The following is a 13,768-nucleotide window of genomic DNA, read 5'->3' as shown; positions in this document are numbered from 1 at the left end:
TCCTATGGTGCAAAATCCACACTAAAATGGTGAACATTTAAAAATCGGGGCTGCTGGGCTTTCACATTTAAATGGATAAAATTTAGCAGATTGATGTGCAACTGATGCTTTATAAGTGGATGTTTGGGACCATTACTTCAGTTTTCTATTGAGTATTTCCATCTTTGAATGCATCTTACTTTGCTACCGAGTAAGGGAGAAGAAGCTTGGGTATTGCTTAATACCTTGCTATTCATCTCCCAATGGTGGAAGCTGGTAATATATATGGAGAATTCTCTTATAGTAAACCTTTTTCTAAATTTAACTGTAGTATAACCACAGCTTGAGTGACCAATTCTGGCTATGGTTTACATCCAAGGATTTATTTAATCTTATGCTCTTTTGTTGAGTGGGACTGGAGCATTCAAATGTCTAACTTGGAGAAGAAAGTTGCCAGACAGTGTTTATCTAAGGATTTGTGGATCCACTCATTCAATTTGATGAGTGAGTATGTTATGCGTATGAAAGGGGGGGAAAGAAGGAAGGACTGATGGGTATCTTCATCAGATTATTGATATAAGTGGTTGTGATTTTTATCAGTGCCATGATTGACCTTAATAGATAAATCTGCTTTGAGTACAATTTCCCCTCTTATTTTCCTCTGTTTTCTCTCACATGCTCATCAACTCCCTTGATTCTCCTACCACTGATCTATCTATTCAAAGGGTAATTTGCAGTAGCCAATTAATCTACCAGCTGGTGCATTTTTGGAATATTTTTTATTTTTATTTTTTATTTTTTTTATATCAAAAAATACTTTATTCAAATAATAAATATCATTCACAAAACATATTTTTAAACAAGCCCATCCGACATTTCCGGAGGTTACATTTGATACAGACATTCACTTAGACATTTACTTACATTTAGACATTTACCCAGTATCCCTTGTTTGGAGGGGCGTCTCTCTCCACCACACCCTGCCCCCCCATGTCCAGCAGCGGAAGGACCCTAGACTGTGGTCCTCCCCCACAGGGCCTTAGCGTTGGTAGTGAGGTTCCGGCGGTGCAGGAAGGATCTGACTGGGAGGGCTCCCCTCACCGCCAGCCAAGCCAGGTCTTGGTGCTTGTTGGTGAGTTCTGGCGATGAGGCATTTTGCCAGACAAGCTGGGCGGTCTGCTCTGGGAACCACGCCACAGGATCCATGGAGTCATTCCCCTGCAGTGCCTGCAGGATGTTCCGTGCTGACCACAGCCCGATAGACTTGTGGTCAAAGGTGTTGGTCCGGAAGAACCTGTCCACAAACGACAGATGGTTCGGCAATGTCCAGCTGACTGGCACATTGCGTGGCATCTGCGCCAGGCCCATCCTTCGCAACACCGGGGACAGGTAGAACCTCAGCAGGTAGTGGCATTTGGTGCCCACGTGCCTTGGCTCTATGCTCCGCCTGATGCAGCCACACACGAAGGTGGCCATCAGAATGAGGGCGACGTTGGGCACGCTTTTACCCCCGTTGTCTGCCGACTTGTGCATTGTGGCTCGTCGCACCCGGTCCATCGCCGACCCCCAGATGAAGCGGAAGACGGCCCGGGTGATCCCCTTGGCGTGGGAGAGAGGGACGGGCCACACTTGCGCCAAGTACAGCAGCCCCGAGAGCACCTCACACCTGATGACCAGGTTTTTTCCCGTGATGGAGAGGGAGCGCTGCTTCCACAGCTCCAGCTTCTTCCCCACCTTGACTATCCGCTCCAGCCAATTCTTGTTACATGCCTCAGCCTTCCCGAACCAGATCCCCAGCACCTTCAGGAAGTCAGGCTTGATGGTGAAGGGGATGGAAGATCAGTCAGGCCAGTTGCCAAAGAGCATGGCCTCGCTCTTCCTGCGGTTTACCCTGGCCCCCGTGGCCAACTCAAACTGGTCGCAGACGCTGATCAGTCTGCGGACCGACCCTGGATCCGAGCAGAAGACGGCGACATCGTCCATGTACAGGGAGGCCTTGACCTGAGTGCGCCCACTGCCTGGTAATGTCACTCCTCTTATGCTCGCATCCTTCCTGATGGATTCGGCAAAGGGTTCAATGCAACAGACGAACAAGACAGGGGAGAGAGGGCAACCCTGCCTGACTCCAGACCTGACGGGGAAGCTGTCTGATTCCCACCCATTAATTTGGACTGCACTACAGATATCGGTGTAGAGCAGTTGTATCCACTTCCTGATTCCCTCCCCAAAGCCCATTTTGGAGAGCACGTCCCTCATGTACGTGTGCGATATCCTGTCGAAGGCCTTCTCCTGGTCCAAGCTGACCAGGCAGGCATCCACCCGTCTGTCCTGCACGTAGGCAATGGTATCTCTCAGCAGCACCAGGCTGTCTGAGATTTTCCTGCCAGGTACAGCACAGGTTTGGTCCGGGTGGATCACCTGTCCCAGAGCAGACTTGACCCGGTTGGCGATGGCCTTAGACAGGATCTTGTAATCTACATTCAACAATGTGATGGGTCTCCATTTTTGGAATATGGGTGGAAAAGTGGGGAGTGTGCAGTCAGCTTTAGGCATCAGAATCTAATGTAGGTTGCTGGAGCTGAGACAGCAGAACCCACAATTGAACCACTGTGCTGCCCAAATGTAGAGAAATCTGTTCCAAAATGATTGTATAGAAGTTGATAAATTATATTTGCCTTAAATGAGCCAAGAACTACTACAACTAAAAGACACATAATAGTCTCATGAAATGATGGTGGGTGACATTAATTTCCATATTCTGAACAGTCACATTGCTTTTAAAACAAATGTGTCTTTTTTGTATGTTAAAAACAAAAAGATATTTTTTCTGAATTGTTCTGAATAGTTATCACATTGAAAATTTGTTAATTAGGAGAGTTTGCTTAAAGTTTGACTTTATTTAATGTCATAGTGACCATTTGTATAAGTTCCAGTGCAATACAAATGTTTTTTGTTTCTTGTAGGAATTAAAGAAAGATGCAAAGAAAGAAAACCAACCCAAGAAACCTACAGAGGCGAGTGGTGGCGAGATCTCCAATGGCAGCCCGATGTCTTCAAGTGAAACTTCACTTAAAAGTCGTGGAAGAGGTAAATCTGGGATGTGCATATTTCTGAGTAAAGCCAACATTGAAGCATTTGTATTCGTGTTCAGCCAGAAGTGTTGAGTGATTCCTCCTAAGATCCCCACTGTTGCAGAAAGCATATTGGCCAGTTTGATTCACTTCGCATTGTATTTAACATAGAACGTGCTGGTTGTAGTGCAGTAAACATAACCTCCAGAAAAGCCACAACTCTACAACGAGCATCAAAGAATGCCTCCCATCATGAGATCAGAAGGTTGTTCATTGATGATTGAATGATGCTTCAGTACTTTCATTTCTCGGTGTGAAGAAGTCCATATCCACACACAGCAAGACTAGACAATATACAGACATTGATTGGTAAGTCCCAAATAGCCAGGCAGTGCCTATATGCAACAAGAATGGATTTACCCATGTACTCATCGCTCAGATGACATCAAATGACATTATAAAATAAATAAATCAAAATATGATCAGATCATCTGCTGTAAGGATCTTTGGTGAAAATGATTTTTCCTGAGGACTGCAGTACAAGGGAATATAATGATTTGGTTGAATTTAGTTTATTATTGTCACGTGCACTGAACTACAGTGAAAATTTTTGTTTGCATGCTATCCAGTCTAAGAAAAGACTATACATGATTATAATCAAGTTGTCCACAGTGCACAGATAAATGGTACAATACGTCATGCAAGATAAAGTCTGATTAAAGACAGTTCAAAAGTCTCCAATGACGTAGATGGGAGGTTAGGACCCTCTCTAGCTGATGAGAGGAGTGTTCAGTTGCCTTCTAACAACTGGGAAGAAACTGTCTCTGAATCTGGAGGTATGCATTTTCACATTTCTGTATCTCTTGCCTGAGGGGAGAGAAGGATGTGTCCAGCGTGAGACTGGTCCTTGATTATGCTGGCAGCCTAAAGATTATGTTCCAAGAGGAAAATAAATTGAAATTTGTTGAATTAATTAATCATGCTTCAAAGTAATATATTGACATTTGCTGTTGAGCTGGCTTTTGATGGTATGCTATGAATGTCAGGATGTGACAATGGTCCACATCAATTAGCTACAGTAAAATGGTAGCACTCTATAATCAAAACATGGACATGAATGATGGAAATGAGAATCAAAACCAGAACATAGTGGACACTCATCATGGATGAATCAGCATCTGAAAGGATGCTTTGCTTTTCTGGTAACATTTGTCTCACTCGTCTTCTTAATTGTCTGCATTATATCTTGATTTTGAATCAATTGACCTAAATATTCGTTGTGATACATGGAGCTACTACTACAGAGACTTAAATTCCAGTGCAAATACATCTGTATTACTTTCATATTAACTACAGAGATATTTAGGTGATTTGAATAAGAATGCCATTGCATTAAAACAAAATTAAATTAATTTCCAATGAAATAGGATATGATGTATCCATAACTGGACTAATATTTTCACTTGCTTAGAGGTTTTCTAGTTTCTGCAAGTTTAATTTAGTCACAAAACACAAGAGAGCCTGTACATCTTGCACTCATTTCTTTGAAAACAAAATCAGTTCCCCAAAAGTTAGAAAAAATACAATTGCTTGTAACTGCAGGTATGATCTCAAACATTCCACCTTCATCAAAAAGAGTTGTAGGACATGCATTTATTCTGTGAAAGGTGTGAAGAATTTCCTAATTAAACTATAGATGCCACAACATTGTACATTGTCTGTCCCTACTGAGTATTTTAAAACATACACTGAATGCTGGGAGTACTCTATGTGGAAATTTTGTTTGCGAATGACACACAGTGGAGCATTTAATCACTTTGGTAAAAGTGGAATATATCCGCTAATTCTTGTTATTTTTTTTAACCTTTCTGAAAATACTAATATGCAAGGGCAGTTTGATGAGAATACTAATATACAAGAGCAGTTTAAGAGAATACTAACATGCAAGGGCAGTCTGAGATTAAATAGGAGGAGGTTTCGGGCTCTTGAAGAGCATTTAGATGGATAAATCCCCAGGACAATAGACAATAGGTGCAGGAGTAGGCCATTCAGCCCTTCGAGCCAGCACTGCCATTCAATGCGATCATGGCTGATCACTCTCAATCAGTACCCTGTTCCTGCCTTCTCCCCATACCCCCTCACTCCGCTATCCTTAAGAGCGCTATCCAGCTCTCTCTTGAAAGCATCCAACGAACTGGCCTCCACTGCCTTCTGAGGCAGAGAATTCCACACCTTCACCACTCTCTGACTGAAAAAGTTCTTCCTCATCTCCGTTCTAAATGGCCTACCCCTTATTCTTAAACTGTGGCCCCTTGTTCTGGACTTAATGGGGTTTATCACATGTTATTGAGAAAGGTAAGAGAGGAGATTGCAGAAGCCTTGATGAAGATCTTTGTGTCTTCTCTAGCCACAGTTGATGTCCCAGAGGAATGGAGAGTAGCTAATGTTGTTCCTTTCTTTGAGAATGGGGGTAGAGAGAATCCAGGGAATTATAGGGTGGTGAGCCTCACATCAATAGTGGGGAAACTATTGGAGATAATTCTTCAGGATAGGATTTATTCCCATTTGGAAGATAATGGCTTAATTTGGGATGAAATTTCTGGTTTGCTAGGTATTGTATGGAAAGAATATGTCCCTTTTGCCGACTAGTTGGGTAATTTGAAAAATAGTTTAAAGGAACCACAACTACTACCTTTTCTGAATGAAAGCTCATTGGAAATGGTGTAAGAGGTCAAGAACATTGTCAATGTGATAATGTTCAAATAGCTGATTTAATTGTGTAAATCAGAAGTCTAGAATTGAAAGGTTAAATGTAAAAGTAAAGTAATGCAAATGTTGAAAATAATCAGCAGATCAGACTTGAAGAGAGAGAAACAGAATCGTTGATAATTTCTTTTATCAGAAACAATTGTTGAACTGGAAGCTAATTGGATGTTTCTGCCCTTTTATAAGAAACCATGTATTAGAAATATGTATTTGACTTGATTGGAAGAATATCCTTGAAATTTGATGATAGAGAACATTTTCTCTAAATGAATTAATGTAATTTCTATTTAAATTGGTACTTAGTTTGTTTCAGAACAAATCCAGCGGTTATATTTACTTAGATTATTTTGTGCAGCTTTTTTTCCAGCGTGGGAGGAAACAAATGTACTTTATGTCATTGTGATTCATTGCACAATATTTTTGAGATTGACTGGCATAGGTTTCATTCTGCTTTGGGCCTTCAGTTTACTGCCTAGGTTGAAACAACATTGTAGTGTTGAGAGAGTACATTTTTGTGTTTTTTTTTCATATTTTGGCTGAAAACTTTAAAGATTTTAATCTATTTTTTCAAGTGGATATAAATGTTCTATGGCACTCTTTCGTGAGTAGATAGACTGACTAAAATTGATCCTCCAAACAAATTAAGAACTAAATCAAATGGTGACTCAGGAACTGCAGATGCTGGTTTACAATAAAAGACATAAAGTGCTGGAGTAACAGCGGGTTGGGTGACATCTGTGAACATGGATGTTGGGGTCAGGACCCTTCTTCAGACTAATTGTAAAAGGTGGAAGAAAGCTCAAAGAGAGATGGGGGTGGGATAACTTCTGGCAAGGAATCGGTGGATACAGGTGAGGGGAGATTTTAATTGGCAAGTGATTGGATAAGGGCCTGAGATGAAAAGGTCTGAGAAGGTAAGATAAAGATAGAAGAGGTGCAAAATGTGAAGGGAGAGAAGATGGGTGCACATTCAGGTGGGGCACAGGGAGGGCAGAGGAAGAAAAAGGGGAGGGGGTTGGTGTTTATAAACAGCACAAAAAGTAGATTATTTCTTTGTTGTAACAATGCTTCTTGGCAATAAATCTTATACCGTTGGAAAGCCTGTTTATTTCCCTTTTAAATGGTGCCACATTTGTAAGGAACATGCATTTATGGGATGAGCAGCAGAGCTGAGTATATGGGTTGCGCCCATGAAAAATTTGCCAAATCTTCTCTGCCAATGCCAAACAGCTTATTCTGCTGTTGCTATTGACTCTTGTTTTGAGCTTCTGGTACCCCCAGGTGCTGACAATCAGGTGCCTGATTGGCAGCATCTGTGAGCATGGGCCCTGCTACAGTGGTCAGTAGGTGTCTGCTCCAAGAATTGGCATGCCACGTTTGACTGATCTGGATAGGGCCCGTGCGATAGGGCAACTTCAAGCTGGTGTTCCGCAAAACCAAGTTGCGGCATTATTTGGAGTGAGCCCTAGTACCATCTCCAAAGTGAAGGCCAAGTTCCATATAACGGGGGATGTCAGAGACAGGCCGCGAAGTGGGCGTCCCAAGAAGACGACACCCGAAGAAGACCATTTCCTCACCCTGTCAGCACTTAGGAACCGTAGGCTGTCTTCTACAGATTTGCAGTCAAGATTTGCAGGACAATATGGCCGACGGCTCTCTGCCGAGACAATTCGGAACAGACTGCACGCAGCCGATCTCCGGTCTCATAGGGCTGCCAGGAGGCCTGCCATGACTGCCCTTCACCGTCAGGCCCATTTGCGCTGGTGTCGGCAACACATGCACTGGAACCTGAACATGTGGAGGAACGTTATGTTCAGCGATGAGTCCAGATTCTGCCTACGGCAGTTGGATCATAGGGTCAAAGTGTGGAGAAGACGCGGAGAACGCTATGCTGATTGCTGCACCGATAGAGTAACATCTTTTGGTGGAGGCAGTGTGATGGTGTGGGGCGGCATCTCCCTCACTGGAAAAACGAGACTTGTCATCATTGGAGGCAATCTCAATGCAGAGAGATATCGAGATGAGATTCTGCAACCAGTGGCAATCCCATATCTCCACAGTCTGGGACCGAACTCTATCCTCCAAGATGACAATGCTCGCCCCCACAGAGCAGGGTTTCTCAGAGACTACCTCCAGAATTTGGGAGTGGAGAGGATGGAATGGCCTGCCAGCAGTCCTAACGTCAACCCCATTGAACACTTGTGGGATCAGCTTGGGCGTGCTGTTCGTGCCAGAGTGACCAACACAACCACGTTGGTTGACTTGCGACAAATGCTGGTTGAAGAATGGGATGCCATCCCACAACAGTGTGTGACCAGGCTGGTGACCAGCATGAGGAGGAGGTGCCAGGCTGTTGTGGCTGTGTATGGTTCTTCCACACGCTACTGAGGCTCCTGTTTATTAAATGAATAAATTGTTAAATTCCCAATATGTCTTGTTTCTTCAGACTTCAATCATCCAATCTACCAAACAACACCGAACAAGAGTCAATGGCAGAATAAGCTGTTTGGCATTGGCAGAGAAGATTTGGCAGATTTTTCATGGGCGCAACTCACATACTCAGCTCTGCTGCTCATCCCATAAATGTATGTTCCTTGCAAATGTGGCACCATTTAAAAGGGAAATAAACAGGCTTTCCAACGGTATAAGATTTATTGCCAAGAAGCATTGTTACAACAAAGAAATAATCTACCAAACACAAATTTCCTTACTTTTTGTGCTATGTTTAGGTTACATACAACAATGTTGATCCAACCTTTGTCTCATAAGAACGTTCTCAGTCTTTCCTCATACTTGCCTCTGTTGTAGTTCAAATGCATGCCTTGTATTCAATGACTCTGCCTGCACAGGTCACTAGATTAGATAATTTGAAAGAGTCACAATACTCTTAAAATAAGACATTCCTCTTGACATACTCCATAAATGGGAAAATACATACTCTGAAATTATGTCCCATCATATTTACGTAATACTTCTAGGAGAATCTTTAATGTTTCAATAAGATCACCTCATTCTTCTGAACTTTAATTATGGGCCTGACCTGTTCAACCTTTCTTGGTGTGTTGCAGGAATCAACCCAATGCACTGCCTCCATTGCAACTATATCCCTCCTTAAATATGGTTAATATTAAATACGGTATGTGGCACTTTACATATTGAATCACCAGCACCCCATAAAACTGACTTCATATTACAAAGACTTCCAGAAAATAAATAACATTCCATTTGCCTTCCTAATTACTTGCTGTATCCGCATGCCATTGTTTCATGCAGAACATCCCTTTGTCCCACAACATTCTGTCATAAGATTTCATTTATAATTTGCATTCTCATTCATCATTCCAAAATGCCTCGGCGCATTTTCCAACATCCCTGCAATGTATCCAACTGCTGGGAATTCCAAATAGCATTGATACATCTTTTGGGGTTTGGAGAATGGGGTAAGATCTTCAGTTAATCTATGTGTGTTTGACCACAGCATAACTTTTATGGTTCGCACAGCCAAAACGGGGGGAGGGGGGAGGGGAGAGTGGGGGTCGGGGAGAGTGGGGGAGGTGGGGGGAGGGGTGGGGGGGAAGGGGGACAGTGGGGCGCAGGAGAGTGTGGGGGTGGGGGGAGGGAGAGGAAAGTGGGGGTGGGGGAGGGAGGGGATAGTGGGGGTAGGGGGAGGGAGGAGAAAGTGGGGGTGGGGAGAGGGAGGTGAAAGTGGGGGTGGGGAAAGTGGGGGTGGGGAGAGGGAGGTGAAAGTGAGGGTGGGGAGAGGGAGGTGAAAGTGGGGGTGGGGTAGGGAGGGGAAAGTGGGGGTGGGGGGGAGGGAGGTGGGGATCAGGAAAGGGGGAGGGGGAAAAGGGCTCATTCAGTGACGACACCCTCCACCCTTCCCTGTCCCCCCTCTACGAGGAATGGGTCCAACGGGTCTACTTGGTCGAGTAGCTTTTAAATTGCTGAACTCTAAATAGTGATCCTAGTGATGTTCCAAAAGTTCCGTGAGCACTGTTAATTTCTGCCTAGCAATCATCCTCAATCATATTAATTACTGTAAGCCCCTAATATTGTTAAATTGTTTCCTTAAGGCTTGGCTTTGAAGAACCAAAGGTGCATATTTATTAATTTCTCCGTGTATGTCCTACTGTTATTAAATCCTACGAAATTGATTACATACTTCTCAAGTGTGCTCTCCCAATCGTAAAATCACTATTCTCGCCAACCTTTTTCAGATTTTTAAGTGCCCTGTTATCTCATACTTGATAATATATTCTCGCATTTTCTCCACTGCTGATGATAGAATTACTGGCCTAACCGTTTCCAGTTTTCTTTTTTGAGCAGTGCGATTACATTTGATACCTTTCATTCCACAATAACCATTCTGGGAATTTGAAAGCTGGAAGATCTTGGCTTTCTTTGCAGAACCACTTTTTGGTTTATACCTTTTGATGCAGGCCATCAAATCCAGGGGATTGGCTAGCTTTAGGAACCATTTGCTTTTCCAGAAATTTAAAGCTCCTCGCACTTTGGAGGGCAATGGTTGTTAACACATTGCAATTTTCCTTTTTGCTCTGTCTTTTACTGTGAATGCAAGCACTGAGTGGTTATTAATATCTGTCATTTACATATTCCAGATTATAATTTTGTTTGAATCTGCCTGTGAAGAACGCACATTTATTTTTGTTACAGGTCTTTTGTTCTATATGCTGGCATGAGCTACAAAGCATTTTACTGTTATTTCATCCCATTTCAACAAGTTTTGCATTTGTTCATGAAGATCATTAATTTTAATCTTTCTCGTTGTCTTTTGATTAAAGTTGCTGGACATTCCTTGGAATGATGATAGTACGATTTGATGTTAGTAGTGCTAAACATACAACTTAATTTTTTTTGTGTTCTGTGCTTGAATTAAATGTCTGCAAAGAACAAAGATCTATATTTTAAAATAATTTGAGGGATTTTTTAAAAACGGGGTAATTGTGCAAAACTTTTGCATGAATATCTCAGTCCCATCTAAAGAACTGTTGGGATTTAAAATATTAGGTCTTTTGGATGGATTAGAAAACTTTCAGGTAGAAAACGCTACATTTTTGTGTTGTATTTTGGTGTGAGGTGAAAGGAATGGTTGCAAGTGCAGCAATTGGAAGGAGAATATATAACAAGATTATATTTGCACTTGTCATCACACTGGTTACATTGATAGGATAAACTACCAGCTGCAACTATCAATGCCAGGGTATATGGAAAAAATAGATTATATCTATATACTAAAACTCTCGTTTGTTTGTTCCTGAACTACAGCCAAAATGGTGCGTGATGGGGGGGGGGGGGGGGGGATGGGATGGGAGTGGAGGGGAAGGGGGAAGCGGGAGGAGGTGGGGAAGGGGGGAGGGGAGGAAGAGAGGGTGCTGCACCAATGCAGGAGTGGTTTGGGCCCAACAGGTCCACTTGGTCTAGTATCATTTTAAATGCCTTTTATTGGAAAGAAGACGGTATTCATTTATTATTATCACGTGCAGTGCAATTGAAAAGCTTTTGTTGGTAGCCTATCCAATTATTTCAGATTATACTACACATGAGTACAATCAACCTATACACAAATACAACAGGTATTGCAAAGAGAAAAATACCAGAGTGCAGAATATAGTATTACAACATTGTGGTGTTCCAGAGAAGAAGTTCAATGTCCGTGATGGGGTAGGTTCGAAGATCAGGACTGTACCCCAGCTTATGGGAGGGCTGATTCCCGAGTCTGGTGCTATGTTCTTTTCAGATTTTGTATCTTCTGCCTGGCAGGAGAGGGGAATAGGTGGAATGACCAGGTTGAATAGGTCCTTGAGTATGTTGCCTGTTTTCAGTTGGTATTAAAGGCGGTTAAAAATTTTCATTGCGGTTTTGATGGAACTGCTTTTTGAAGATTAGATGTTGTATACATGCATTTTGTTGTAAACCTTTTTCAAGAAATAAGGGAATACAAACTTCTATAGATAAATTAAAATCAAAGAGAAAAGAATCATATCTTGTTCTGTTTAACTTAATTTCTGCTTTGTGTATACTAGGTTGCTACTAATGCCTGTGGCACTTTTAAAATAAACTAGACCAAGTGGACCCGTTGGGCCCATTCCTCATAGAGGGGGGACAAGGAAGGGGAGAGAGTGTGAGTGAGGGAGCCCTGGACACAGAGCCTCTCCTGTATTGGTGTAGCACCCTCAACCCCCCCCCCCCCCACTCAATCCCCCTTATATCCCCTCCTCCCCCCACTGACCCACTCCATCCCCCCCTTCTCCACCCCCACTTGTCCCTCCCCTGCCCCACCCCCACTCCACCAGCCCTGCCTCCACCCCATTCCCCCCTCCCCACCCCTATTCCCCCCTCCCCTCCCCCTCCCCCACCCCCACTCTCTCCTCCCCCACCCCCACTCTCTCCTCCCCACCCCCACTTTCTCCTCCCCCACCCCACTCTCTCCTCCCCCACTCTCCCCACCCCCACTCTCTCCTGCCCCCACTGTCCCCCCTCCCCCCACCCCCTCCTCCCCCACTCTCCCCCACCCATTCCTCACCCCACCCTCACTCTCTCTTTCCCCACTCCCCCCCTACCCCCACCCTCCCCTCCACCCACTCGGCCGCATCGCCCACTCCCCTCTGTGGAGCCGTTGGCTGCGAAAGGCACTTACCACTGGCCGAGCGTTCAACACTGACTGCCGACGTGCGAGTCTCCCCCGAGGCCGGGCGACAGGCGAGAAGGGAGAGGTACGAGGGGAGAGGAGACGACTGAGTGCGGGCGGGCGACCCGTTGCTGGCAGCCATTTTGTTTTGGCGAGTGAGGAGCAAATGATGTCGAACAAAGGGAAATGGGATAGAAAAAGATTTTTTAAACTTTAAAATGTCTGTAGCTTTAAAAATCTAGCTTCAACTTGAATGAGAGTTGTTAGAGATTATGCCCAGGGTAATGGTGAGTAAGGTGGTGCAAAAATTGTGGCGCTGTGGTGTACCGTTTAAGCTGTGCGAAGCACCAGAGTTATGGTGCGCACAAACACACGGACAGAGAGTTTTAGGAATATATATATATAGAAGATAGATAGATAGATGATCAGACTGGGTTGGGAAAGGTCTTTGTAGGAGGAGATTTTCGTAACCATTATAAACATCGACCCACTTACTACTGGCCCACAATGGATGTTTGCACTGACATGCAACAAAATTCCTTTCAACATCTAAGTTGAGATGCTGCATTATGAATTTGTGATCTTATTCAATAGCATATACCAAATCCATAATGTCATATAGAAGTTGTTGAAAATATGAAATAAAACACAACATGTGAAATGCACTTTAGCAAGGTCAAGCAGCATCTGTGGAAAGTGAAACTAAACAGTTCAGGTTCAAAACCCTTCATCAGATAGGCTCTATGGAAATAACATGTTCACTTAGACTGGAAATGAGCAATAAATGCTTGTCTCTACCATAACACCATAGGAACAGAACTGCAGCAAGTCCTGCAATGCCGAACATCTATGCAGATTTTGCAATTAATGTTTTGTACACGTACAAAAGTACACTTTTTTAAAGAAACATTTTCCTTTTGTTGTGACTTCTGAACTAAGCCACTTGGTGGTTGAAGCTGGTTGATATAAATGTCTTTATTTATCACGAGAAAAACATTTTCTTGGCGACCTCTAGAATATAGTAACTCAAAGTACTTCAAGTCTTTATATTTTTTGAACTCAAAGTCAACAATAAATAATTAACTACAGCTTCCATGGCATAAAAAGACAACAATACTTAGCTTTAACATTTTGCTTGTAGTCAGGTAACTGCAGAGTTAACAATGGGAGTACACTGTAGTTGCCACGACACCTCTTAATGTTACTTTGCTGGGTCAAAGTAATTTATATGGATGGTCTAGAAGCTTCTGAGGACTGAACCCAGACACCCAAAATATATGTAGTTTGTTACAGTGTTGAGGAA

The 13,768-nt window shown here is 43.2% G+C and overlaps 1 protein-coding gene across 3 annotated transcripts in view; it reads left to right on the top strand.

The window, feature by feature from the left end:
* Positions 1-13,768, top strand: part of sh3kbp1 (SH3-domain kinase binding protein 1) — a 144,563-nt gene that overhangs the window by 34,390 nt on the left and 96,405 nt on the right. For all 3 annotated transcript variants that reach the window (XM_078409464.1, XM_078409465.1, XM_078409463.1), the window contains exon 3: positions 2,943-3,066. In XM_078409464.1, coding sequence (XP_078265590.1) covers positions 2,943-3,066 — 124 coding nt within the window. The remainder of the gene's footprint in view (positions 1-2,942; positions 3,067-13,768) is intronic.

The sequence above is a fragment of the Rhinoraja longicauda genome, chromosome 12 (assembly GCF_053455715.1).
Source record: "Rhinoraja longicauda isolate Sanriku21f chromosome 12, sRhiLon1.1, whole genome shotgun sequence".
In the NCBI taxonomy this organism is placed as follows: Eukaryota; Metazoa; Chordata; class Chondrichthyes; order Rajiformes; family Arhynchobatidae; genus Rhinoraja; species Rhinoraja longicauda.
Note: the sequence above shows the minus strand (reverse complement) of the source record. Positions and strands in the feature narration are given on the sequence as shown.